General features: G+C 43.0%; 1 protein-coding gene across 5 annotated transcripts; it reads right to left on the reverse strand.

Moving 5' to 3' along the window:
- Positions 1-5,272: 5,272 nt before the first annotated feature.
- slain2 (SLAIN motif family, member 2) lies at positions 5,273-27,742 on the reverse strand. 5 transcript variants are annotated; one of them, XM_058378925.1, is made up of 9 exons: positions 27,056-27,742; positions 22,914-23,056; positions 15,758-15,919; positions 15,478-15,648; positions 13,706-14,041; positions 13,393-13,530; positions 10,100-10,138; positions 9,300-9,507; positions 5,273-7,124 (listed from the first exon to the last, which is right to left on the reverse strand). In XM_058378925.1, exons 1-9 carry the CDS (start codon positions 27,538-27,540, stop codon positions 7,058-7,060), a joined length of 1,749 nt encoding a protein of 582 aa, XP_058234908.1. In that variant the 5' UTR covers positions 27,541-27,742; the 3' UTR covers positions 5,273-7,057. The 5 variants fall into 5 exon arrangements, with proteins under 5 accessions (XP_058234908.1, XP_058234907.1, XP_058234906.1 ...); XM_058378924.1 differs by lacking the exon at positions 10,100-10,138 and adding an exon at positions 11,653-11,736; XM_058378923.1 differs by lacking the exon at positions 10,100-10,138 and adding an exon at positions 11,653-11,739.
- Between the last annotated feature and the right edge of the window lie 66 nt (positions 27,743-27,808).

Raw genomic sequence — 27,808 nt, forward strand, 5'->3', positions numbered from 1 at the left:
ACAGCGATCCGCGGTGCCACCAAACTTTTCAGGAAGTGCCATACGAAATGACTCACTGCGTGGCGGTAGCGCAGCAGGTGGGGGAGGGTCGGTGTGAATTGGTGGCGCTCGGCAGAGCTGTTCGTTGGCGGCATGCAGCGCCCCGATTTGGTCTTGATATGCAGGGATAATTTCCTCTTGGCGCGCTGCCACCATTCGGAGATCTGCTGGATCCTTTTGAGGCATAGTATTCTGTAAGGAAGAGCCGGAGTTGGCGGATCTCGGATCCATAAGCAGATTTAATGAAAATAAAGTCAGCAGGAAAACTCAGTATCCAGGAAAAACAAGCGCAAAGTCAAAAACCGGAAAGCAAAACACTTTAGCAAACAAATCCGAATCAGAAGGCAAAACACGAGAAAACCAGAAAAACAGAGCAAAGTCCATACGCAGAGAATCCAATAGCATGAAACTTGAGAAAGGCTTGGTAAAGTCATGGAGAACAATACTACGCGTCGTGTGTGTGCATGTGTGCCGTATATAAACAATAGAACCAAGAAGTGTTTCTTCGTGGGTGGCTCAGAATTCAGGTGAGGGCTCCCTCTGGTGGTCTGATGCCGGGTTGGATGTTACACAAGTATTCCTGTTTCCAGTGTTTCCAGAAGGTATGTGCAAGATTCTGGACTTGTTTCCATTGATTCTTGTACATATCCTTAAGGTTGAACTCTCTGGGAGGGGCAGATGTTACATAAGCCTTTTGAGTTAACAACAACGCTGGAGTAAGAATCTCTGTTTGTTCATTATAGCTGCTATTTCAGCCATCAGTGTAGTGAGAATCTCATTTGTAAGTTGAGTGTTTGTTACCAGCATTGCATCGAGAATGTGTCTGGCTATACCTATCATTCTCTCCCACACTCCTCCCATGTGAGATGAATGGGGTGCATTGAATGTCCAGGTGCATCCACGGTCCAGTAGGTAATTTTGAATCTCAGGATCTTCAGTGTTAATTTTGAGTTCCTTGCAAGCTCCTATAAAGTTTATGCCTCTGTAACACCTGAATTGCAGACACAGAAACCTTCTTAAGGCATTTATGAAGCTTGAAGAGGACATAGATTTGAGTACCTCTAGGTGTACTGCTCTGGTACATAAACAAGTGAACATGACTGCCCACCTACCTCCGAGTGTGGCGTGTTAGATCATTCCAGGGGCCTACGTAAGTGAACGGTGGGGCCACAACTAGTCTGTCTGTGGGGAGATCTGACATTTTCTGTTCTTGCAGCTGTCCTCTGAGTTTTTTACAGATGATACAGTATTCTACAGAGACAAGTTTCTTAGCCAGCTGTGTGTAGCGCGCCTTCTGGCAAGTGACGTCCTTGGTGGACTACCTTCTCATGGTAGTGTTTGATCAAGAGAGTGCTTATGTGATGATCAGCTGAGATTTCTTGGAAGGTCTTGGAAGATCTCATGTTGGACACACTTGATTATGGCTGTTTCTGCTTGTGCAAAATTCACTGTACAGTGCATCATCTTCTGCACATGAACTTTTTTGTGTGCTGCTGGAATATGTTTCAGCAATGTGAATAAGAGCAGCTATCCGTCTAACAAGGGGATATTTCCAACTGGAAAATCTACTGAATCTGTGGGATCCCAGCTGACATTCATTAATCTTCGTCACTAAGGTTATCTCAGGCCAAATTTCACTGTCTGACTTTGGATCAATTAAACTGATAACTTCATGTTCAGTTTGTTCACCTGCATAGGTTTGATGTAGAAACGCCAGACCTGAGAACCAGTTTGTGTTCCGTAGTTCAGCGGCTGGCACTGGTCTGGTAGCTTTGTCTGCTGAGTTCTGACTGTTAGCAATGTAATGCCACTGTTCCGGGTGAGATGATTTCCAAATCCCTACAACTCAGACACATAAACATAGAATCTTCCTGAAGCATTGTTAATGTATCCCAGTACAGTTTTGCTATCAGTATTTCACTGAATGCAGATCAATGTCCATTTCACTGGTTATTAATTCTGCAAATTCAACTGCTAAAACAGCTCTGCATAACTCTAAACACGACACTGTATGGACTGGTTTTGGAGCTAGCTTTGATTAGCCCATTATAAAGCCTATATGACAATGGCCATTATGCTCTACAACTCTGAGGTATGCTACAGCAGCTATTGTTCCAGTAGAAGCATCAGAGAACACACATACCTCTTTCTGCACAGTAGAACTTACTGTAGTGACACTGGTACATAAGGTCTGGGAACACTAAGTGTTTCAAGATGAACTAAATCATCAGTCCAATGTCTCCACTGAATTTCTCTATGTGCTGAGAGCGGTGTGTCCCAATTGCACTGGTCTACAGATAGTTCTCGCACTAATGCTTTTCCTTTGTATGGTCATGGGGGCTGCAAATCCTAGAGAATCATACAGACTGTTCACCGTAGCTAAGACTCCTCTTTTGACAATTGGAAAGTGAAACTGTCAGACTGTAGATATCAGCTTAGTCCTAAACTCCTTTGAAGGGGTAAAGGATCAACACCTACAACTAAATCCTTTAGATTGTTTGCTCTGTCTTTGCAGGGAATGCTTCCATAACTGAACTTCTGTTTGATGACAATTTATGTAGTATGAGGTTTGATTCTGCTAGCATTTCTCTAGTCCTCTGCAAGAGACTGACTGCTTCAGCTTCAGAAGACACTGAGGTGAGTCTGTCGTCAACATAAAAGTTCCTCATGACAAACTGTTTTGCGTCTTCTCTGTACTCTTTCTCTCCTTGATCCTCTGTTTGTTTTAAGCCTTAAATAGCTATTGCCGGACACGGACTGTTTCCAAATCATGTACTTTCATTCTGAACTCTGTAATGTCCTTGCTGGTGTCATTATCTTTGTACCAGAGAAATCTGAAGTAGTTTTGGTGGTCCTCCCTAACTACAATTGAATAAAACATTTGCAGTAACACACCCAAAAGTGTGTTATTCAGATCAGGGCCACCAAGCAACACATCATTCAATGAAATAAATGCCTTGACATGCTAGAATCAAAAATCACTCTGATATGGTTTTGGTGATAAACGCCAAAGGTCGGCAGATACCAACACTCCTCGTCTTGGTTTAATGGAGGTGCTGGTTCTGCTTGATCATTATCAAAGATCTTTTGCATGAAATGAACAAAGTGATTCTCCATTTCAGCATTTTTCTGAAAGGGACGTTTTTGGTAGCCGATGTTGGTGGGTTTCATCAACATACATTCCTTTTTCCATTATTTGAAGAAACTCACCATCTTCAATAGACGGCGCAGATTTGTCATCATCAGTTTTAGCACTGTCATCTAAACTCTCTGTTTCCTTTGTAGGAAGGCCTAAGTAGCGAAGCTGTACAATCTTCTTGCTTAGGAGCACTGAAAGTGTCCTTTATCTTCATGTAGTTTGCGCATGGGCTGATCAGAGACGGTCGTCCATTTAATACCACTTTTGTTTTGAAAGTGCCCACATCTGTTGGCTTATAAGCACACCTCTCCGACTATAACCCAACCTAAATCTAGTCTCTGGGCATAAGGCGTGTTAAGAGGCCCATTGATTTGTTCACGTACCTTATGAACACTCAAGATACACTATATTGCCAAAAGTATTCGCTCACCCATCCAAATAATCAGAATCAGGTATTCCAATCACTTGCATGGCCACAGGTGTATAAAATCAAGCACCTAGGCATGCAGACTTTCTTTACAAACATTTGTGAAAGAATGGGTCGCTCTCAGGAGCTCAGTGAATTCCAGCATGGAACTGTGATAAGATGCCACCTGTGCAACAAATCCAGTCGTGAAATTTCCTCGCTCCTAAATATTCCACAGTCAACTGTCAGCTGTATTATAAGAACGTGGAAGTGTTTGGGAACGACAGCAACTCAGCCACGAAGTGGTAGGCCACGTAAACTGACGGAGCGGGGTCAGCGGATGCTGAGGCACATAGTGCGAAGAGGTCGCCAACTTTCTGCAGAGTCAATCGCTACAGACCTCCAAACTTCATGTGGCCTTCAGATTAGCTCAAGAACAGTGCGCAGAGAGCTTCATGGAATGGGTTTCCATGGCCGAGCAGCTGCATCCAAGCCATACATCACCAAGTGCAATGCAAAGCGTCGGATGCAGTGGTGTAAAGCACACCGCCACTGGACTCTAGAGCAGTGGAGACGCGTTCTCTGGAGTGACGAATCGCGCTTCTCCATCTGGCAATCTGATGGACGAGTCTGGGTTTGGCGGTTGCCAGGAGAACGGTACTTGTCTGACTGCATTGTGCCAAGTGTAAAGTTTGGTGGAGGGGGGATTATGGTGTGGGGTTGTTTTTCAGGAGCTGGGCTTGGTCCCTTAGTTCCAGTGAAAGGAACTCTGAATGCTTCAGCATACCAAGACATTTTGGACAATTCCATGCTCCCAACTTTGTGGGAACAGTTTAGAGCTGGCCCCTTCCTCTTCCAACATGACTGTGCACAATTGCACAAAGCAAGGTCCATAAAGACATGGATGACAGAGTCTGGTGTGGATGAACTTGACTGTCCTGCACAGAGTCCTGACCTCAACCCGACAGAACACCTTTGGGATGAATTAGAGCGGAGACTGAGAGCCAGGCCTTCTCGTCCAACATCAGTGTGTGACCTCACAAATGCGCTTCTGGAAGAATGGTCAAAAATTCCCATAAACACACTCCTAAACCTTGTGGACAGCCTTCCCAGAAGAGTTGAAGCTGTTATAGCTGCAAAGGGTGGACCGACGTCATATAGAACCCTATGGATTAGGAATGGGATGTCACTTAAGTTCATATGCGAGTCAAGGCAGGTGAGCGAATACTTTTGGCAATATAGTGTATCTTTACTCAACAACAGAAGAATTGATGCATTAGGATCGTGTTCTGGAATCTTGCCTGATAAAGATATCGAATGAGGGAAGTATTGTGTGACATTAGGTGTTGGAATTTCAGATCTGTCATCAGGCATCATATCACATTCAATGAGTGTAGGAAGTTCTACCTGAGTTTTTTCATTGATGGATTGAACTGTGCAGCCAGATGGTCTGCGTCCTGATTTCTCCATAGTTCCTGAGCACGTTTTTAAGGTATATGAGAATGACTCTCCTGTGATGCCAAAGGCATCAAAGAACTTTGACTTGGCTAATGATCAATTGCTTTGATCATCTAGTAAAAGTGTATATATATGTATATATACTGAATGTAGATAAAGACATTTTAATACATGGCAAAGGTCCAAAAGTGTTCCTGGAGGGTTTAAACGACTTCACCACAGACCACAACTTCGGAAATTTTAGACATTTTATTTGAAATGTGAACACAGGGGAAAAAAACAGAGTCATGTTTGTGGAGATATAAAAATGTTTAACAAAACTGTCCACAAAATGGCGTGGGCACCAGCGTCCTCATGCCCAGACCGGACCAGACTCTGACGTCCCTCGCCAACGCTGCCTCTCGCTGTGCACAGGATTGGCTCTGCTTTAATAAATAAGCCTCTTATTACATCAGAGCATTTATTCATAAATATCAAAGCGTTTAGAACATACATAGAAATGTTATCAAAGCAATTACAAAAACCAAAAATAATAATAATAATAATAATAATGATGTATCAGCCAAAAGAGACCCCTGAAGCAAATCATTATGGCAAAATCAACTCTGTTGGCACAAAAAAAATAATAATAAATTCATAAAATGTAAAAAACATCAAAAATAAATCAGAAGTTCATAAATTATAGGCACTCATGTTTAAAACGCTTGCAGTCTGAAGTCTTTCAGATGCAGATTTGTGTTTTATTCTTGATCTCTCACTGCAGTGTGTTCGTGCGTCACCTTTAAGGCTTCCACTTCCTGGTCCACTTCCTTTCGCTGGACCATGACCCTGAATGTGCATCTGAATTTCCAATTATTTATTTATTTATTTGTTTATTTATTTATTTATAGATCATTTTCGTCATCGGCTTGCTGGCAGAGACGAGCTCATAACGAAGAACACTTTTCACGTATTTTCTTTTTTCCACCACACTTAGACACAATCTCACAATCAATTACGTGACTTTATGACTCCTCCCACACCTGAGCAGGAGACAGACGGACAGACGGACTCGCCGTCGGTCAGCGTGCGTAACATGCACAAATGCTTCTGTTTGCGACAATTAACGTTCAACATCGAATGGGTTACAATAACTTGACCGCCAGATCTGGGATGCGATACACTCATGATGCACTATTCCTCGTCTGGACACGCAGTAATACCCATCGTCCTCCAGTCCATGATTCCACAAGGGCACACTTGAAAAACTATAAAAAAATATATCAACCCTGGTGCATCTCATAGCTCTTGAACCCAAACCTTTCAAAAACAAACACAGCCATCATCAAAAAGGAAAAAAAAAAGCTTTGGAAACGTAGCTTTATAGTTGAGGTTCAACATTCAGAACTAAAAATAACGCAAAGAGCAAAACCAAAGCAAATACTGAGTCGGAATATATTCTGTAAATAATTTCTTTTACATAATGATTTCTAAATAAATAATTGTCACATAGAAATGACAAAACATTCCCTCTGAAAGACACTAAGGGGTTTGTTCACCATACAGTCACTTTCTTTTAGTACATTATTTTTTAAGCGCTGGCCATCAAGCTACACGTCAAGAAACACCATCCATTAGAGTAGATCCACATAATATTCCACCCTGACAAGATTGCAACGAGCCCGTTACAGGGAAAATAAAATGTAAATATGTAGCGCTAGTCGAGGGTCTCCTTCGCAGGGTGCAGAAGCGGCGCGGGGCGATAAAGTGTTGAGTTTATTAGAGAGAGATGGAGGTCTCTCTGTAGGAGCGGGATGTTTGGGGTGTGAGAAGCACAGCCCTGGGGCACGGTGTGTACTTCTCGCTCAGGTTCTTTGGCATTCACTGATTTCCAGCCAGCCGTGATAAGAGTATCCTCACTGATGGGAGAATACCTTCAGCGCTGATTGTATGGGATAGGCAAGAGTTGTCGTTTTGTGTCGATCAGTAAAGTGCCAGGTCGGAGTCGGACAGTCCGTCTCTGTGCTGTGGGCTGGTCAGTAGCAGCCCTCTCTCCAGCTCTCATCCCTGATACCACTGTAGGAGCGTGGAACTGGCAGAGACCTGCAGCACACACACACACACCATCATCATGGGATTAAGATAATCAGACTGAAAGTGCTGCACATATGTACTGCTCATACACCGATCAGCCATAACATTATGACCAGTGAGAGGTGAAGTGATTAACACTGATGAGCTCCTCATCATGGCACCTGTTAGTGGGTGGGATATATTAGGCAGCAAGTCAACATTTTGTCCTTAAAGTTGATGTTAGAAGCAGGAAAAATGGACAAGCGTAAGGATTTGAGCGAGTTTGACGAAGGGCCGAATTGTGATGGCTAGACCACTGGATCAGAGCATCTCCAAAACTGCAGCTCTTGTGGGGTGTTCCCGGTCTGCAGTGGTCAGTATCTATCATAAGTATCCTTTAAGTCCTGTAAGTTGCCTACAGAACTTAAAGGATCAGCTGCTAACATCTTGGTGCCAGATACCACAGCACACCTTCAGGGATCTAGTGGAGTCGATGCCTTGATGGGATACTAGGCAGGTGGTCATAATATTATGCCTGATTGGTGTATTAGCACACATAAGCCTCCAGATCTTTCTAAGCTTTTCAAAGAGATTATAAGAGCAGCGATAACACCAAGGGATTTTATTCTAATCAAACAGATTTCGCAACTAGATTTAATTCTATTTTACTTCTATATAACTTTGAGCAATAGACCTAGTCACAAAGCAGCTTTACAGAAGTTTATACATTCAGAATAAAAATATATAATGTATAAATTTATCCTTAAATGAGGCGACGGTAGTGAAGAAAAACTCCCAGAGACGACATGAGAGGATATATGTATATGTTTGGTTCCTCTTAAGGTTTCTTCCTCATATCGAGTCACGTTTTTCCTCACCACCTTCACCTCTGACTCGCTCATTTGGGATAAATATGTAATATTTTAATCCTGAATTGATATATTTCTGTAAAGCTGCTCCGAGTCAGTGCCTCTTGTTAAAAGCCCTACACAAATAAAACTGAATTGAACTGAATCATGATACGTTATCAAAGACACAGTGCAGCATGTGCTGTAGTGAGACAGATGTCAGCCGAATCAGTTCAGTCTGTAATCAGATACACAACTAGCTGATTTCTCTGAAGTGTCGGAGATGATCCTGTGGCTTCGTTCCATCAGAATGATCCCATTTTGCTGCAGGTTTGAACACACAGTAACTTTACCTCTAGTGGAGATAAATGCACAAGAGAGCTCAAGCAGAGTTCAGTTCTGTACAGTCTACATTTTAAGTGCATCGATAATCCAGATGTACGTGATCACTTGATATTTTGATTTATTGTGAACCTCACTGCAACTGGTCACAAAGAAATCCAGAGAGGAAATCAAACTCATCTGTGCTCATGCACTGCAGATCCCTCAATTCACTGATACTGTGGGAGCCGAGGACAAACTGGAGGCACAGTAATACTGCACCTCTAAGAACTTCCTGCTCACTGCTTCTATGACAGCAACCAAGAGAAATTGAGGAACTAACAGGTCCGGGTAGTTTCTGAGTTCATTACAGACACAAATTCCTTCCTGCTGAAAGCTGACTAATGCAACGGCAGTTCAGGAATTGGCGTGATTGTCTCCAAAATATATATATTACATTCAGCAAAAATAAACTCAAACATGACAGGATTCCTTGCACAGTATAAGAACCGCCGTGTTAAATTTTCACAACATGCCCATGTTTCATCAACCGGAATTTCCTCCACACCGTCTTTCATTTCTCCTTTTTCTTGTTGTTGTTCAAAGTAGTGACAGCCACATGATGAATAGCTCTCGCTGTTATTTTCCTGAGATCTGGGGACTAGGTGCACTTCAGACAGGATCTCTCCAGATAAAATGGAAAGTGAACACACACCTCGGCTGTGAGTGAGTGTGTCGTGTCGACAGCCCTATAACAAGCTGTAGGACGTGAAAGCCGGCGAATGTGAGGATGTGCAAGTCGTGTAACGGGCACTCGTCACCAGGTGAAGGGTTTTTCCCAGACCATCCCACATACAGGTGGGAGTTTCAATTAAATAAAACTACAATTCCTATGAAATATTAAAAGTACTTGGGTATCAGAAATACAAGGGAAGGTTCTTTAAGGCAAGAGTGCAGTGTGTAAGAAATGGAGTAATCACTCACTCATTTATTTATACTCAAATACAGTACACTGCGTGTGTGTGTGTGTGTATACCTGCGCACAGGCTGGACCAGTTTGCTGCGAGGAACAGGTAAACCCCCTGCAGCTGGACCACTGGGGCGGGGCAGAGCACTGCGGGGCGGGGCCAGAGAGCGAGTGGGCGTTGTAGTGACCGAACCAGGATTGGACACCACCTTCATGGGCTGGCGTAGGGCGAGGGGTGACGGTGCTGCCGGTGTGCGCAACTTACTGCTCGGAGGAACTGAAGAGCAGAGAATTGCAAGAGCGGTATTAAGTAACGAGGAAATAAACTACACAATATAAATGTATGTAAGATTTTTGAATAGAATGCAAGCAATGTTTAAAAATCATTCATGACATCACTATGAATGAACTACAATAAAAAAAATAATGGATGGATCAGTTATAAACCTCAGTACATCACTGGATGGACATGGATACTGAAACACACACACACACCTTCCATCAACACAACACAATGGTTTGTGTGTAAAACATCAACTCCACTAACAGACTCACACATACTACATCACACCACCTGTGTGTACAGACAGACCACCAAAAATAAACCAGCCAATCAAATGAAAGCAACCAACTCACAAGGAATCAACTGGTGTTCAATTAAAATGAATAAATGAGCTGCATTGATGTGTGAATGTGACAAGCACTCATTAGTAGACTTTCCTCACTAAGAGTGGAGCATGCTGCTCCTCCTCCTACTGACAGAATGGAAAATAATCATTCATATCTCTCTCATACACACACACACACACACACACACAGAGCACAATATCACAATATGGAAAACAGCCGGCTCCTCAGTGAATACTCACTGAAATCTGCTTCCTCTCCGAAGCAACACGAGAGAGGAACTAAAGAATAGAAACAGGAGATTCTTGGGTTCAGATATATTCATAACCAGTCAGTCCTTCACGGGCCGTCGCATTCTGCGGCCCACTAAGTGCATAGGATGTAGTTTATTTCATGCAGGAGTGTTTCATTTGCTTTCGCAACACCTCTTTATACCACCTTCCTCATCTTAACCTGACCTGAGGAGGAAGTTGCTCACGTTATGTGTAAAGAGACGCTGTAATGATGAGTGTCCGAGATTTCGTTTCATTTTCAGTAGAAAAATCCAGGATAAGGCGCATAACAAAGATGAATGAACTCAGTGACACTGTAGGATTTTCTCTGCACACACTTAAAGAACCCTGTTTAGTGCACAGGTGATGATTTGGGACTCAGCCCTTGTAAATTACTTGCCTCCACAGATTTTTCTTCCAGAAAGAGTGTTATTATTTACGCACACTTTCTCACAGACAGAACTTGAGGTGATGTATGGAGGTGTATAAACCCTGAGAGACACCCAGGGAAAATAAAGGCTGGAAAACAGATGGTGGTGTTTCAATTTCATCTCCTCAAGGCTGTGTTGAGTTCACGAGTCTCATGAGATCCTGTCAGATGGCACAGACGAACATTTTGGCATCTTGACAAATTCTTTCACACACAAAGGCTGGCATGAGACCAGGGGAACGTCTCTGCACCTACAGGAACGTGATCAACCTGTTAACAGAAACCCAGAGACTCTGTGGTAATGCTTTCAGACCAGTGACTGTGTATGAGTGGACAATGCATGAGTTATTTACTCCTGTGCTCATAAAGCCTTTTTAGTGGAATTGATAGTCACTATCATGTCTGAGTGAATCCTCCTCTCACCTGCCCGCGAACATGGACACGCTCAGATGGACAGCAATTAGCTGAAGTGCAGTTTCACATGACATATTGAACACTGTATTAAAGTGGTAAAGGTACAGTGCTGTTAATACACAAACTTCTGAACTCTCTCTCTCTGTCTCTTTCAGTCGGTCTCTCACTCTGTCAGTGTTTCTCTCTCTCTCTCTGTGTCCAAAACAGTCACCTGGTCAACCACACCCTTTTTAAAAATCACCAAATAACTCCAATAAAATACATTTATCATATAGAAACAACACTGAGGAAGATATCAAGGTCAACACAACTTGTAAAAATGCCAAAAGACTATTTCTGAAAATAAAAGGGCCAGATGTAGCTTGCAAGTTTGGCTTGTTTTCAAATCACTAATATGGGAATGGGCTATACATCAAGTGGCCACTAGAGGGCCTCAGAGACTTTTTGTTACAATGTCCACTCTCAGTCACTGATGTCGAAAATAAAGCTAATGGCCTCTTGTGGAAATAATTAATGTGGTTAATATTGTCCATAGTAACCATTATTATTCATCACCATCAGATCAGGAATCACAACCAAGTTTCTAAGCTTGATTCATGATGACAAAATGAACCTGATGACCCCATGACCAGGAGCGGGCCGTGTACAAGTCCAGGCTTAAGCTATCGTATTGCTTTACCTCGTAGAGATGTGGGGCTCTGCAGCCGCTCTTTGGGTTTCGGGGAGGCGCGCGCCGGCGGCCCGGAGAGCCTTTGGTGCTGCGCTGCTGGGAGACAATCAGGAATCATGGTCTGATTCAGGCTGGTCAGAGGTCAGTGTTTAACACAGTAACCATCAAGACTCTGACCCAGGATCAGTAAACAAGGTCATGTTAAAGAGGACAGGGAGAGCCAGCCAGCGTGGGGGTTTATCTGACCAAGCAAAGTGAGCGAGCCATGCTTCCACTAGAGGCAGAGGAGAAACCGTTATCTAGCCAAGGAGTCACCGGCCACTAGAGGGTGCCAGAGAACAGGGGATCTTTTCACCCAGACAGGAAGTGCCGCTAACACAGCCAAGCTACCATTAGAGAGAAAAGAAGGGGAAGGGGGTGGACAGAGGGACGGCATGCTAAAGAAGAGGAGAAAAGGAGTGATGGAAGTACAGAAGTTCCACCTTAACTGGCATTTGACGAAAAGAAAAACTACAGAATCCTGAGGCATGCGCATGATCGGTTTCTCAGACAATCGTGTGATATCAACTGCCTAGCATTTTTTCAATCTGTATCCTAACACCTTTCTTCTGTTTAATAACAAATGAAGCATTTAATTAAAAGTTTAAAGTCAAATGAATGTTCATTATATGGCCAATTTCCCAGAAAGTTAACACAGTACATAATGCCATTCATTAAGAGAGATGAAACAGGAAAGAGAGAGAAATGCAGCAAAATAGAAGAACTGAGGATGAAACTCAGAAATCATGAAAAAGAAATATATTCAAGTATGCAAAGGAGTGCTCTAATAGCTAAAGATGAAGAAGAACACAGTAATTCACCAGCTGAGTGCATTTTACATGATTGTTCACACTTGGGAAACTGAGGATTGAGATTTTCATTTCAATTACGATCTGTAGAAAACATGATCTGTTTCCTGTTTAATCACTTTATTCACTCTTACACAGAACATTCATCAGGAGCAATTTGCAGGTTAAATGTCACGTGTGTGTGTGTGTGTGTGTGTGTGTGTACTGAACAGCAAATCAGAAATGAATGGATTTATTAAATCTCACTGTAATGTATATAAGCACATGCTCACTTTTTACGTGTCGGTATTCACTAGATAGTGTGTCACAAATCTCATACTCATGCACTATTCTCCTCCATTGTGTATAAAGTATAAGGAGTGTGTGTCGTGTGTTCACTCTGAAAACTCGAAGATGAAGAAGAAGAAGAAGTGCACTTTATGTGAAGCACTTATTCAGCTAAAAAGGTGTAGAAAGTGAATGACGCTTCATGACGGCTGTAACATTGATGGCTGACGACATGACGGTGGACCAGATTTCCTACAAATGCATTAAATTAGCCCACAAAGAGTGAGTTCTGAAACATTTAAAAAAATCAGCGTATTCGGTTTAAAGCTACTAGTAGTGGCGTCGTGTTGTGTGTGTCTGACGTCATTTGCCATCGACTGGGAAGCAGCTTATACTACCGCTTCTTAAAAACAGTTAACGCACCATTAGAGACGATCCAATCATTCTAATATTTGTACACTAGACTCTAGAGTACTTGGCGTATGGTGTAAACATGTAGTGTGTAATTTGGGACACAAGTTGTGTGTTTGTATGATAAACAGGAAATAGTGTATGAGTATGTCAGTGGTCTTAACTTCGGTCAGTATACTAGCTATATGATGGGTAAAGTGTGTGTGTGTGTGTGTGTACTCACTTGTTGACTGGCTCTGGTGTCGGGGCGATCCGTTTGGCACTTGCAGGTTGGACTCACAGCTGCGGCTGTTTTTGACGGGTTCAGGAGCAGAGCCGGAGCTGGAGCGTGTTAGGTTTGGAAGACTGCGCCGTAATTTCTCTACAAACACGCGCGCACACACAAACAAACACGCGCACACACACAAACACACAGGTAACAGATCCAAGGCTTTAGTAGTATTATTCACATTCAGCTACAAATATACCAATATAAGAATATTTTCCTTTCTTCTCAGTGTTCCTTTAACATCAGGAAATTTGCCCCAGCCGCCTACCTTCATTCTTGATGGCGTTTGTATGGGGTTCATGGGCGTGGCCCTGCAGCGAGAGTCGGGGCTGCTGCAGGCGGCTCATGATCGGCTGCGGCGAGGCACGGGCGGGTGAACGTGAGCGGGGAGAGTGGCGAGGTGAGACCCGGGGCGAGACGCGAGGGGAGGGGCTAAAGCGCGTGATGGGTGGGTGGTGGTAGGCCATGGGCATCGCTGCCTCCTCGTCATCCTCCAGACTCTGTGCGTCCAGCTCCTGATCGCTGAGCGTGCCACGCCTCAGGGACTGACACGAGGAGCCCGAGCTGCGACGTGACGCTGTAGCGGCGTAGTCCTGACGTAGACCTGTCGACACACAGCACCAGGAGTTTATATTACACTGTACGAGCACACACGAGGGGTGATGAGACACAGATACCACCATCCTGATACAGGTCATAGACAACTCATTTTCTACAACTAATCTGATGAATAAAATTTAAATGAAAGGTTACTATAAATATAAAAATGTCTTCTGAATTTGAAAATGTAATCTTAATCAAATAGACAGTGTTTATGTCTCAAGATAATAGTAGCTTAAAATGGTGGAACTGTATTTGACTGCGTCTTTAACCCCTGATCATATCCACTGACGCACTGTGTGTTTGTGTGTGTGTGTGTTTGCTCCCTGAGAGCAACACAAAACACAATTCATCTTAGGGTATGATATCATCTTGGACGTTTCATGCTACTTGGCAACGGATGCCTGAAGTGCTGTGGTTTGTTTTTGTTGCTGAGAAACTCATCATCATTTTGTTGTACATTTTGTGTTGAAAATAGGAATAAAAAAGTGTTAAAGAATTAACTCATTGATTAAAGTTAAAGTAGCAGGTGTTATTTAGTGAGCTGCATGTGAGGAGAGTGGGAGTGTGGTTTCTCAGTGGTTAGCAGATGTTGGATGACTGATCTGAAGGTTGCGAGTTCAAATCCCAGGACCAAGATGCCATTATTGGTCCACTGAGTAGAGCCCTTAATCTTCAACTGCTCAGTTGTGTGAAAGAGATAAATGCAAGTCGCTCAGGATTAGCGGGGACTTCCAAATGCTATAAATGTAGAGTGACCGTTGCAATAAAACCATTAACTCTAGACACAATAGTTCTCCATATTCATATTCAAGGCATTTTCCAAGAAATTAATTTACCCAAAAGAGGTAGGAAAAAAGCCCCAGCAACACAGTTAGACTCTTGTTAGACTTTTGTTTAACTGCCTGGATTTCTCACAATCAAAATTTAACACTGAATCTCCTGGCTTGTTTAGTTCACACACAAACAGTTTTGCTCCTGGGCCAGTGGGCAGAAACAGACCAGAAGTGAGCCTAACACACTGCTCTCCAGTGCTGCATTAACAATCACAGCAATGACAGCAGAACATTCTAAAACAAGTCAGAGATCATCAGTGTGTCTAACATCATACATGAAATCAAACATTTCACAGCTGACTTGGCAAATTTGATAGACATGGTGTCTACTGAATATCTCCTCCAAATATTCAGGAACTAAGCAGCTGAGAGCATGAACAATGCATGCACATGTGACTAGTATAAAGCAGGCTCCTCTGGATCATGTCAGGTCGCATCACAACAGCTTGATATGGATTATTCTCTATTGAAAAACAAAGCACTTGCCACTGGACTGGTTTGTGAGGGTGTGAGGAATATTTCTTTGGTCTTTAGTTACTTATGTCACACATATGCATGTTAATAAGTGTTAAAACAGAAGCAGATAGCAGACAGGGTCACTCACTCTCCTCCTGCATGCGGGCGAGAATCTGTACATCGGTGACATCATTGAGCTTGTAGGTGGTAGAAGATCCCACGGAGTCCTCGTCCATCTCAGAAGTGCTCAACTCACTGTCCACTGATGACTGAGGGCTCACTGCTGGAGGGTTTCTGTCCACTGAGCCACGCTGATAGCCTGCGAATGATTAAAATTATATATATATAAAAATCAACCTTTCACACCAGGCAATAAGTAAAGTGCTTGTTCTAGTGCTTGTAGTGTTGAGAGGAATGTTCAGAAGCACCTGTGCTACTGGGCAGTATGAGTTGCTTGACGATAGGCACTCTGGTGGGAGTGGCGGAAGGGGAGTTGAAGCCACTGCTGTAGGGGCTGTTGGCTGCGTTTGGACTTCCGTAGGCCACCTGAGGGCTGTAGGTGCCGCCGTACAGACTCCGCCTCTTATTCGCTGTGGAGAAAGAAAAGAAACACAGACGTGATATAGCAGAGAGAACAATTTTTGAGGAACATGAGGGCTGGGAATTTACCTCAAAAACATTATAAAGTTAAAGATAGTGACGGTTAAAGATAGTGACCACCTCTCTGTGCTGCCGAGGGTGTGAGCAGGATGATTCACATAAAGTCTATTTAAGCATATGACAGAGGCACGGCCAACACTGGAAGCCTTTACTGATGTGTCCAGTGCTTTAACAATAGACTCTATTCACTAGACAATGCATCTACTGCTCACACACACACACACACACACACACACACACAGTGTAGCCATTTACTATACAAAACCATGAAAAGCTTCAGTCATTTACACTGCAGTAATGAGGCTGAACTCGACTGATGGTTGTGTCAAAGCTGGCCTGCAGACCTGAAACTCCCAAAGACTTCCTGAGACTCAGACTCATATCCCAGGAGCACTGATGGAATAATCTCCCAGTGGACACACTCTCACATGACCGTCCACACACTCACAGCTGGACATTCGAGAAGCCATTAAAGCCCATTTCCTGTCTCTGCAACCTCCACACCCCTCCCAGTTCCTCTGTATAGCTGCTGGACATCTCTAGTCATCTACTTCTCCATCTGCATTATTCAGGGATTGGAGGTGGGGGGGGTGGGGGACAAGCACTAACACACTAGTACCCTGTGCATGCCCAGCTCTGCTGAATTGCAGGAACGGTTCATACAGGGGTTATTTACAGAGATCAGCACTTGGGATTAGTGCAGTAAATGCCCCCAGAGTCAGGCAGGAACACAGTGTCAGGACAGACACCATGGCAGAACATGAGCCTGAATCAGAGGATATATTAGTGTCTCTTATATTCAAATGAAAAAGTGATAGCTGATTCTGTATCTGCAGAGTGACACAGCAGCTGAGAATGAACGCAATAAAAACAGAGGATTTCAACGTTTTCATTAAAGCTGAAAGTTCACTACGCCTACAACTGTCAAATAAATTCCACTGACCCCTCAGAACAGACACGTCTGAAGTGGATTTATTGCTTGGACTCCTAACTGTAATAACTTTTATTATGAGAGTTGTGATTTCAGGGACTTCAGAGAGGCACTGCACTACAATCTGTGCTCTGATTTCAGTCACAGACACATTTTAGGGATCTGTGTAAGATTATAACAGTGTTGATATTATTGCTGCATTTGACGTTGTATTTGAGAGACACAGCATTCAACCATGAGGTCGAGCTACAAATAAGGGGGAAGAACACAGATGCCTCGAGGTTTGTCTTATTAGCAACCAGTTAACCAGCTAACTGTGATGAGTGATATATATTTTCCTACTGGAAACAGTGAACAGTAGAGGTAGTGTTAATCCAGCGACTGTGTTTGTACACTCAAATACTTGTATAGACAGTACGACTCTGATGGTCCGATGTGCTGCTTTGTTTAATTCTCTGAGCAGCCATGTTGAATTGGCATCACTTGGGGTCGAGGAGACCGTACAGAGTTCCCAAGCAGGAATTATGATGGTCATTGAAGAGTTGTTTCTTCGATTGCTCCAAGTCAGACATTACTCGGTCCAATCTCTCAATTATTTTCACTTGTGTGTCCATGGTTATCGCTTTGCTCTTTCTAGCACCCTCCACATCACCACTGCTTTTCCTCTTGCTTCTGGACATCCTCGGGTCTGATTGAGCGCTGTACTATTGTACACTATCGCACTGGACTGTAAGCACACAGCAGCATGACTGTGACCAGCATGTATGTCCAGCACACACTTCCGCTATTTGCTTGCATCTATGAATGTTCATATCTGTGAAAGTTCGAAATTCGAATGCTCTTAAGTCGGGGACAGCAAAACAATATATAGCCTTATTACGTAGCCCTAGTGTCCACACCACCCTGAAAAATATTTCAGTGAATTTACTAAACTCAATGCACACAATAACCTGAAATAAATTTTGACTAGATTATGAATACTCAAATCCCTTAATAAACATTGAACGATACATCCTATATTGAACGATACAAACCTGAGTCACTTGCGCTCTGAACCGGCGACGTCTCTGACGATTTTCCAGTGTGATTGGATTAACACTACAGGAACTGATCACACTGACTCAATACTCAACTTAATTCAATCTAGAATTTACAGACCTGAATAAATGACGTCATGTAATCATGGTTCGATTAAAAGCTGAATATTTGAATGTAAACTAGACAAAACCCTTTAATTTAAGCCTTGTTCATATCCTTTAACTTCACAGTATGGCTACTCCATAAAATCTCTCTATAATAAATGACACAAACCATACATCTATTTAGACTGTATAAATAGTCTGCCATTAATAAATGTGGTATTATCCTTATTTAACCGAGAGTATTTTTTAGGTTTTTAAAAAATCTACTATTATGACATAACATAATGTCGTATTTTACCTAAAGGCATAAAAACATAACGGCCATAATGACGGCTTCCATATGACTGACTTCAATGTAGGGTTAAGGGAACATTGACATTCAGGATCATTGCTACTCAAAAGCACATCCCAAACTCCTAAAGGAGCTTCAACATGACAGCTGTGAAGCTGCAAAGCATTATGGGGCATGACCTCTGGCTTAAAGTTGACGGACAGGACTGTGTTTGTGTTTCCAAAGAAGCCTAGACAGAAAGCTGGTGCGATTTAATCAGACAATACCCGAAATCAGACTGACTGCTCTTTGGGTAAAAACGTGAGGTTCAAAGATGAACAGAAAACTGTATAAACTACATGCAGACACATGCAAAGTACATGAACAAACAAGTTCACGGTCCAAGTCTGATATAAAAAGGTCAAAATAGACTTGTCCTTAAAACCAGTGACATCTGCCTTATATAATCTCAGTGTCTGCAGGGCCATATGAAGAGACGTGTTAAACACAATACCATGTCCAGACAGCTCAAGCCAACAGACTCGCTTGGAAAATAAGATGACGGTTAAAAAAAACCAAAACAAAACAAACAAAAAAAAACACACATACAGCATCACTTCATCTTTACCAAAAGATTTTCCACATAAAAACATACAGATCCAAATACCTTCCTACAGAAATAAGAGCGCCGTTTCCATCTGTAAGTGATGATCTTTCCAGACCAGTTACAGTAAACCGACACGATCCGTCAGTCTCGAGCTGTGTTTGTGAGAAACCAAACCAAACCGTAGGATTTTTTTTTTAAAGAAATGGTGTGTAATATTAGAACAGATGAACTGGAACCAGTTTCGTGGCACATAAACCCTGGGCTAATAAGTCTGTAGAGTCCATTAGTGGATAAGCAGCGTGGCCTTTCTGTCTGTCCATCTCACTACGAAAACACAACCCGAAATAACTTCATGTTCAAAACACCGCTCTATTACTAAATCTTCTTTCAAAGAAAACCTGAAAATTAGCTGAAGAAGCAAAACTGTTTCTGAGAATAAATATTTGGGACGGCTACTGAGAGAAAAGCCGACAGCTACTGTGAGGAATACTGAGACCCAAAACCTGAGCAGAGTCACAGAACCAAACCAGCACAAGTAAGACCAAGGGCAGGTCACATGAGGAGAGGAATATGAGAGAGAGAGAGAGAGAGAGAGGGAGAGAGAGGGAGAGAGAGGGAGAGAGAGGGAGAGAGAGAGGGAGTGGGGGAAGGAAATGGGGGGCAGAGTGAGAGAGAGACAGAGAGGAGAGATAGAGTGAGAAAGACAGAGAGAGAGAGAGAGAGAGAGAGAGAGAGAGAGGCTAATTGTATGAGAGTATAAGCTGGACACAGAGGAAGAGAGCAGAAAGAAAGAAAATAATACAAGAGGAAAAAGCTTGACTGAGCACATAACTGAAACAGAAATATAGACCAAACCAGACTGAAAAGAAAGAAAGGAAAAATGGAAAGTGGGAGAGAGGGGTAGGGGCGTGTGTGTGTGTGTGAGTGAGAGAGAGAGAGAGAGAGAGAGAGAGAGATAGAGAGAGATAGAGAGATAGAGAGTAAGAGTGTATTGGGGTATGTCCTAGCCTAGAGCAGGGGTTTGTTTATCTGTAAAATAAATTCGAGCCCATCTGTAGAGAGCTGTGCAGCAGTAGGACGGTGAACAGTAGTTAGATCAGACGTAACACACTGAATATCTCATCTTCTAACAATTCGGAATTAGATTTGGAAAATAAATGTATTATTAAACCTGTAAATGTTAATATTTAAAGAGACTTAACTGGTATTACATTATATTTATAAAGTCATTTTTGTCTGCATCAGAAAAGGAAACTGTGGTATTGTGGTATTAATCTCCAGACTAAAACCCACTGAATTTCAACCAAACCTCTCCAGAGTGTCTAAGTGTCTGTAGCTCATTCTCAGGCTCGGCTCCTCCACACAGGTTTGCTTAGATATTACCGTGTGGTACACGCCATTGTCTCCTACTCAGGTTTTCTTTTATCTGTGCATCGATTGCAGCATTTAAGAGAACTCTAGCCAGTATCTATCTGATCATCTGATCCATCAGACACGCATCAAGCCTTCGCTGTGACTTAGGTTCTTGCATCAGAGCAACACCAAGTGCGATAAAGAAATATCCAGAATCTCAAACCGGCATGTGGTGAAGTTCATCAGCAGCAGCAGAACAGCTGCTCGGTTCTATCTTCTGAACAAACATCCACTAATTATATAACAATAGTGAAGGGGGAAAAACAAACAGTATAAAACATAAATAAGCTCATGATCGAAGTTGGAGCTGGATCTGCTCCTTTCTCGAATGTTATTCCAGAGCAGAGCCTCGGCCCTCGCTTACATCACACGCAGGAGTGTACAGACGAGAAACCGGTTACCATGGGCCGAGTAACACAAACAATCACACACACACACACGCACACACACACACACGCACACACACACACGCACACTCCCCAGGAGAACCTTACCCAGGACAGAGAAAATTCATCTGTGACTCTGCAGCAGCATTCAGAGGGATTTACAACACGTTAATCTCGGTGACTAAACCTTGGTGAATTCACGTCTCGACACTTGCTGTCAAAAACACTGCCCTTATGTCATCGTGTGAACTGCATAAAACCTTCAGTGTCAGAACCGAAGAGCTTACAACTGACAGAGGAGCTAGAGGTCAAATCCTGCACGGATTTTCTTTATATTCATTGGTTTATTAAAAAATTTGCTTTATTAAACCCATGGAGATTACAACGGAGTGATATGAATAAAATACTGACTAAATAAATGAATAAATATAAATAAATAAATAAATAAATAAATGTGTGTATTATTATTGTGATTATTCTATTGATTTAAAGAGTGAGTGGTCTGAGCGGACAGGAAGTCTGTGGAATTTAAATAAGCACTCTTTACAGCCGTGCTGAGCAGAAAAGCATCTCATCAGGTTCTGTTCCTGTCAGACAAAAACAAATAACTGAGCAGCAGCTGCTCGCAACCTGAAGTTTTGCTTAGGCAGGACAATTAAAATCTCAAGACCCGTCCTGCACTGTGTATTTTGACCCCTTTCTATCAGAACCAGCAATTTCAGCAACAGTAGCTTGTCTGTTGGATCAGATCACACGGGCCAGCCTTCGCTCCCCACGTCCATCAATGAGCCTTGACCGCCCATGACCCTGTCACCGGTTCACCATTGGTTCACCATTGTTCACCACTTCCTTGGAGCACTTTTGATAGATACTGACCACTGCAGACCAGGAACACCCCACAAGAGCTGCAGTTTTGGAGATGCTCTGATCCAGTGGCCTAGCCATCACAGTTTGGCCCTTCGTCAAACTCACTCAAATCCTTACGCTTGTCCATTTTTCCTGCTTCTAACATCAATTTTGAGGACAAAATGTTCACCTACTGCCTAATATATCCCACCCACTAATAGAGGCCATGATGAGGAGATCAGTCTAATTTACTTCACCGGTCACTGCTCACAATGATCTGTGTATATCTCCATTTCTCAGCCTTTGTGTAAGAAAACAAGGTCACTGTCATACGACTGTATTCCTGATGTACGAACACGATCCGCTCCGTAATCCCCTTAATGAAGCTTAATGGCTGTTGAACGAGTAATTTATAGGTGACTGAATCTCGAAAGCAGACAGCTGAAATCTGATGATAAAAAAACATTTTCTAAATATTTTATCCAATCAAGGAAACAGATTAAAGTGGTCAGTGAGTGTATCTAGCTCTTCATCAACTGAACAACTGAGCTACAGAGCAGCCACTGCCTTCACACAGACAAGCCCATCTGGATACAGAAGGACACGTGGAGTGCTACTGCTGATCTCCACTGCTCTAATCCATATATTTTAGGAACGGTACCTTTGCTTGAGGGCAAGTCACCTGGAACACTTCCAAGGTCAATGGGTTACAGCAAAGACCGAATACCGAGATGTTGTGCTTCTCAATGCCATCACTGCCAGAAGACCCGAGTCAACTGAACCCAAGAGCAAGGGTTTTTATCTCTAACTACATGATCAGGTCTATGACATGCAAAAACACGCATGTGTCTGAACACTGTGCTCGTGGACTGAATCACACTGAAGGCGGTCTTGCTCCATCATGTTGCTCAAATCAGGAGTCATATGAGCATACCTGAATAAAAATGGCATGGACGCCTCTTCCAATGAGCTGAGCTCTCTCAGAACTCCCTGAGCTTTCCCTATAATTAGTATGCACATGCACACGCACAAATGTGCAGGCTCTCAAGGCAGAGGACAGGGTATAGTAAGCTGCCAGCCCACATGCTGAACACACGCTCAGTGAGAGAGAGGGAGAGAGAGAGAGGAAGCCACCAGACAAAAGATCCAAAGTGGAGGACGACAAGAAAGGAGGAAGAAGAACCTCTTTAGCACTGAAGTGTGAAAAAATGACTCTGGAATGAAAATGAAATTCACTGCAGCTGTGCAGCCAGAGCAGGGAAAAGAGAATAGAGAAAGGAAAAAAGCACAACTGACAACGTGTGTGTGTGTGTGTGTGTGTTAGTTACCTGTCATGGTGAGGTCAAGTCTGTGGAGAAGGGAGCGTTTGGCTGACTCCATGTCAGGGCTGGGATTGTCCAGGGCTTGTCTACACCACACGATGGGACTGAGTGCTTTCTGGAGCGGACTGTTCAGCTTTGCCTCATACAACCTACCAAAACACACACACACACCATTATACACCTATAGTACACACCTAGTACCTAAGTAATAGCTTTCATTGGTTATGAATCCATGAATCTGTTTGCTTTTTCTCACAGGTTTTACACTTCTACACAATAACCTAATTACACAAGAGTTATAATCCAGAGCGTTTTCCTGAAGATGTGTCCTCACATGACATCAAAGATTCAAAGTACAATTCAAGCAATACAGAAGTGTTATCGAGCAGGTACAGAAAATCTGTTACTGGCGTTTTGTAGACCAAGACATATCAATAAATATATGATAATGTGTAGTAGAAAAATAATCACGAGCTTTTCCTAGCAACTAGAGTGAATTGTGTGGTTTATTTACCTACAGGATACAGAGAAAGTTCAATTTTCTATCAATGAGCTGTGACAATTTGGAGAAATACTGCAGGAGCTAATTTCAAGCTCTCTGACTTCTGTTAATAAAGATTATTGGATAAACAAATAAAGTGAGAGAGAGAGATTTGCTTGGCTCTGCATTAAAAACTGTTACAGTAGTAAATCCGCTCGTTTGTGATGCCTTCATGTACAATTGTGTTCAATGGAACATCTTGTTAGCAGACATGCAGCAGAACAAAAACCTGCTTCGCTCAGCTCATGAATTAAGGACACATGAATCTTCTTAACACTGGAGGCAAACCGTTTTGATTACAGCTGCATTTCTGGCATCAGTAAAGCGGTCGTCTGTCTGTTAATCCCCCGTGATGGTAATTCAGGATTACGGCATGACTCAGTAACGGAGACTGGCACTCGCGCTGCATTCGATTTACCTCAGAAGCAAGACGTCGGGAACTCAAAACTACATTGTATCCTATAAGAGCTAGGATGTGGGAAAGAACACGGCTGGCTCTGTGTTCATCTTTTGCTGGCAGCAAGCTAACAGCTAAGTGTGATGAGTGATAATATATGAGTGTATATTGTCCTCCTGAGAACTCAGTAGTCAGTGTTATAGATTTAACATGGGAATGTGTCTGCATTCTGATCGAGCTAAAGCAAATACTTACATATACACTATATTGCCAAAAGTTTTGGGACACCCCTGCAAATCATTGAATTCAGGGGTTGGGCTCAGCCCCTTAGTTCCAGTCAAAGGAACTCTTAATGCTTCAGCTTCATACCAAGACATTGTGGACAATTTCATGCTCCCAACTTTGTGGGAACAGTTTGGGGATGACCCCTTCCTGTTCCAACATGACTGTACACCATTGCACAAAGTAAGGTCCATAAAGACATGGATGAGTGAGTTTGGTGTGGAGGAACTTCACAGAGTCCTGACCTCAACCTGACAGAACACCTTTGGGATGAATTAGAGTTTAGACTGCGAGTCAGACCTTCTTGTCCAACATCAGTGCCTGACCTCACAAATGCACTTCTAGGGGAATGGTCAAAAATTCCCATAAACACACTCCTAAACCTTGTGGAAAACCTTCCCAGAAGAGTTGAAGCCGTTATAGCTGCAAAGGGCGGGACAACACCATATTACATTCATGTACATGTAAAGGCAGATGTTCCAAAACTTTTGGCAACATAGTGTACTGTACAGTATTCATACTACAGTACATCAGACTCATTTAAAGGTAAGATGTGCTAGTGTGTCTATTTTGGTTGTTTTGTCGTCACTTGCTGAATTTATGAGAAAGAATTCTTTGGTTTTTCACCTAGACAGAGGTTTAGTCGGATGTAATCCTCCTACTCAGAGACACAGAGACACAAAGAGAGAGAGAGAGAGAGAGAGAGGACAGTATTAAATGCTAATAATGTTAAAGGTCATCTGTGTCGATGCGTAAATGTCAAGATAACTCGACTTTGATTACGGGGAAAAAAATTATGGATTATTTTATTGGGAACTATATAAAGAGGCCTCAGTGTTTCATCCTGTGTTAGCACTGATGTTATTACATTTATCCTGTACTGCATTTACATTGTAAGCAAGTTTTTTAAAGAACACAATATCAGATTAGTTGAACGTCAAGCACGTAGTACTGTGTCTCGGAAAAGAAAAAGTGGTTTCCAGTCATCTCTATAATCATCCGTTGGAAGATGAATCGTAGAGATTGTACTCTCTTCAATGTTATCAGTGCCAGCTTTGTTATATTTAATGCTACTGAATGGTTCAGTTATCTGCCCGGCCTGACAAGATCACACACAGCCCTCTCTCCCATCTCCGACTCCGCCCATTCCACACTGATCAACATCTGAACACAGAGTGACAAAATACTTTTTACATTTCATCACTGATCTCATCAATGACCTCATGGCTGAACCTTCTCCAGGCGTGATCACAGCTGCTGCTGCTGCAGGGATTTCCCACATCCCCCGAGGTCTGGCAGAGCTGCTGACCAAATCCACACACACACAAGCTCAAGTTCCAGACCTGTTGCTGTCTCTGTGGAAAATCTGTACAAATTCTGTGTGAAGCATTAACACCATGGAACTGACGGAGACACGGACACCTCAGGTCATATCTCTGGCTGTTTAGCAGTAAAAGAGCAGTGGATCATACCTCTCATATGCATGGAAGAGTAGCCCCAGTATATTAGCAAAGTCCCAGGTCATGTCACGAATGACACCAGCTGCGTTTCTGAATTTTCCCTGCTGTACACCTGTTTTGGTCAGCGGTGTTGTTTGGTCACCCTGAAGCTGTCTGACTGAAGGGTCAGCTAATAATAGGTTCCTATATTCTACACTGACCGGAAAACTTTCCTTGGGTAACATATGGTCTGTCTTAGGGCTGTATACAAGCTGCTTACATTAGAGAGTCTAATCTAATCCAATCTACAGCAGTACACTTGGGCATCCCTGGCCTTCATAGTGTTACAAATGCAGAAAACACACCATAGCCTGAATGCAAACCTTAAACTGTAAAAACAAAACAAAAAAAATCCATTCGCAATGATAAGAAGTTATTTCTCGAACCCTTCACAGCTAGCAACAAGACTATCACAGGAAAATGGTTGAATCCAGATCTATTAATTAATAAGAACACGCAAAAAGAAAAATCTAAGCAGATTTAAATGAAGTGGATTCAGTATACTGAAGCTATAATGTGGATTTCTGTTGATCTGATGAATATGTGAAGGAGTCATGTATGTGAAAGTATGTACAGGGAAAATACCGCGAAAGCTGTTTTAGACTTGCCGAAAAGCACTCAGGATTTTTTCACTGTGTGCTTACGGACATGGAGGAAGTGATACTGACAGACTGAGGTGATGTATTGCTGTGAAATTGAAGTCATTTTTAAAATAAGCAAAAAAATATTGTTAAAAATGCTCACCGGCCTCCTTAAAATATTTAGTTGAATATAAGCTTAATAATCTTTTTCAGATTTTTTGGTATCATTTAACTCTCTGTTCACTTAACATGCTTCAATAAAACAAGACTGACATCAAACTGAACAGATAACAACTACAAGCGCTCTAAAATACTTAATAATAAATGATGATAATGATGATGCGATGACTTCCTGATCACTGTAACATATTTCTGACTGCCTGAAGATCCCTGGACCCCAGGTTTAGAGTCCTGGTGCTAGAAAACATGAATAAAAGCCAGATCTGTCCCACACACGGCCTGTTTAGAGGACAATCTGTTGCACACTGCAGTGTATTCAGATGCCTCTAACTGCGTTTGGTTCATGTTCAAGAAACTGACATTCTTCATAGCGCACACACACACACACAAACACACACACACACACACACACACAGAAGGGAGAGATGAACTAGTGCACCACAGACTCATCACTGATGACGTCATCTGTTTGAAACACCGACCCAGGAGCGCAATGTTTTGAGGTTTGGTGCTTGATGACTGTTAGAAACAGCTGCTGTTGCAAAAAACTCCAAAAGAATTTAAGGGTGTGATTACACACACACACGCGCGCGCGCGCACGCACGCACACACACACATACACTCCTGATAATAATAATAATTATGTTCGACCCCTGTTTTTGACTCACCAGCTGTCTTCGTCCTCGTTAAGACAGTCCATGTCTTCGAGGTCCAGGATCTCCACCTCGTCCAGGACTGAAGACTCTCGGTCGTCGCTGTAATCCAGAGAATCGCGGTGGTAATACAGGGTGCCGCCGGTGTTCGTGGGAGCGGGAGAGCCGTCGCAGTCATACGCCGACCCGTAGCTCCCGTGGTACGAGCGCCTGGGGCTCAAGCAGCGCGAGTTCTCCAGCGGCGCCGCTCCGACGAAGCCCCGCATGCCGCCGAACCCCGCCCCGGTAAAGCCCGCCAGCCCTGCCGCCACCGCTCCGGCTGACAGCGGCGAGTCGTAGCCGGCGCTCAGGGGTCTGGCGTTTGCTGCCAAGCCCCCGGACGAGGACAGCAGAGCGGAACGACTCCGGAGTTGTTCATTCTGCTGTTCGAGCTTCTTCACCAAGTCCTGAAGCTTCCGCACCTCCAAGTCCGCGTTGATGTTCGAGTTGATATCCTCCATTGGGAAGAAGGAGCACCTACAGCCGCGGACAAAAATGTTTTTCTACCAAGTCAACAAGCTGCCCAAGTCTTCGTCCTAAAGTCTTCTAACCGTACACCGTCAATGACGCAGCTGTAAAGTACGTTCCTGTGCTCATGACCGTCATCTTTCCGTAGTAGCTAAACACACGAGCGGCTTGGTCGCCATCTTTACCGTCCCTCAGTTACCAATTAGGGGAAAGCGGAAAAAGCTGACGTGTTGCGTCATCACGCATGAACGCGGGAACGAG

The sequence above is a fragment of the Hemibagrus wyckioides genome, linkage group LG25, assembly GCF_019097595.1.
Source record: "Hemibagrus wyckioides isolate EC202008001 linkage group LG25, SWU_Hwy_1.0, whole genome shotgun sequence".
NCBI lineage: Eukaryota > Metazoa > Chordata > Actinopteri > Siluriformes > Bagridae > Hemibagrus > Hemibagrus wyckioides.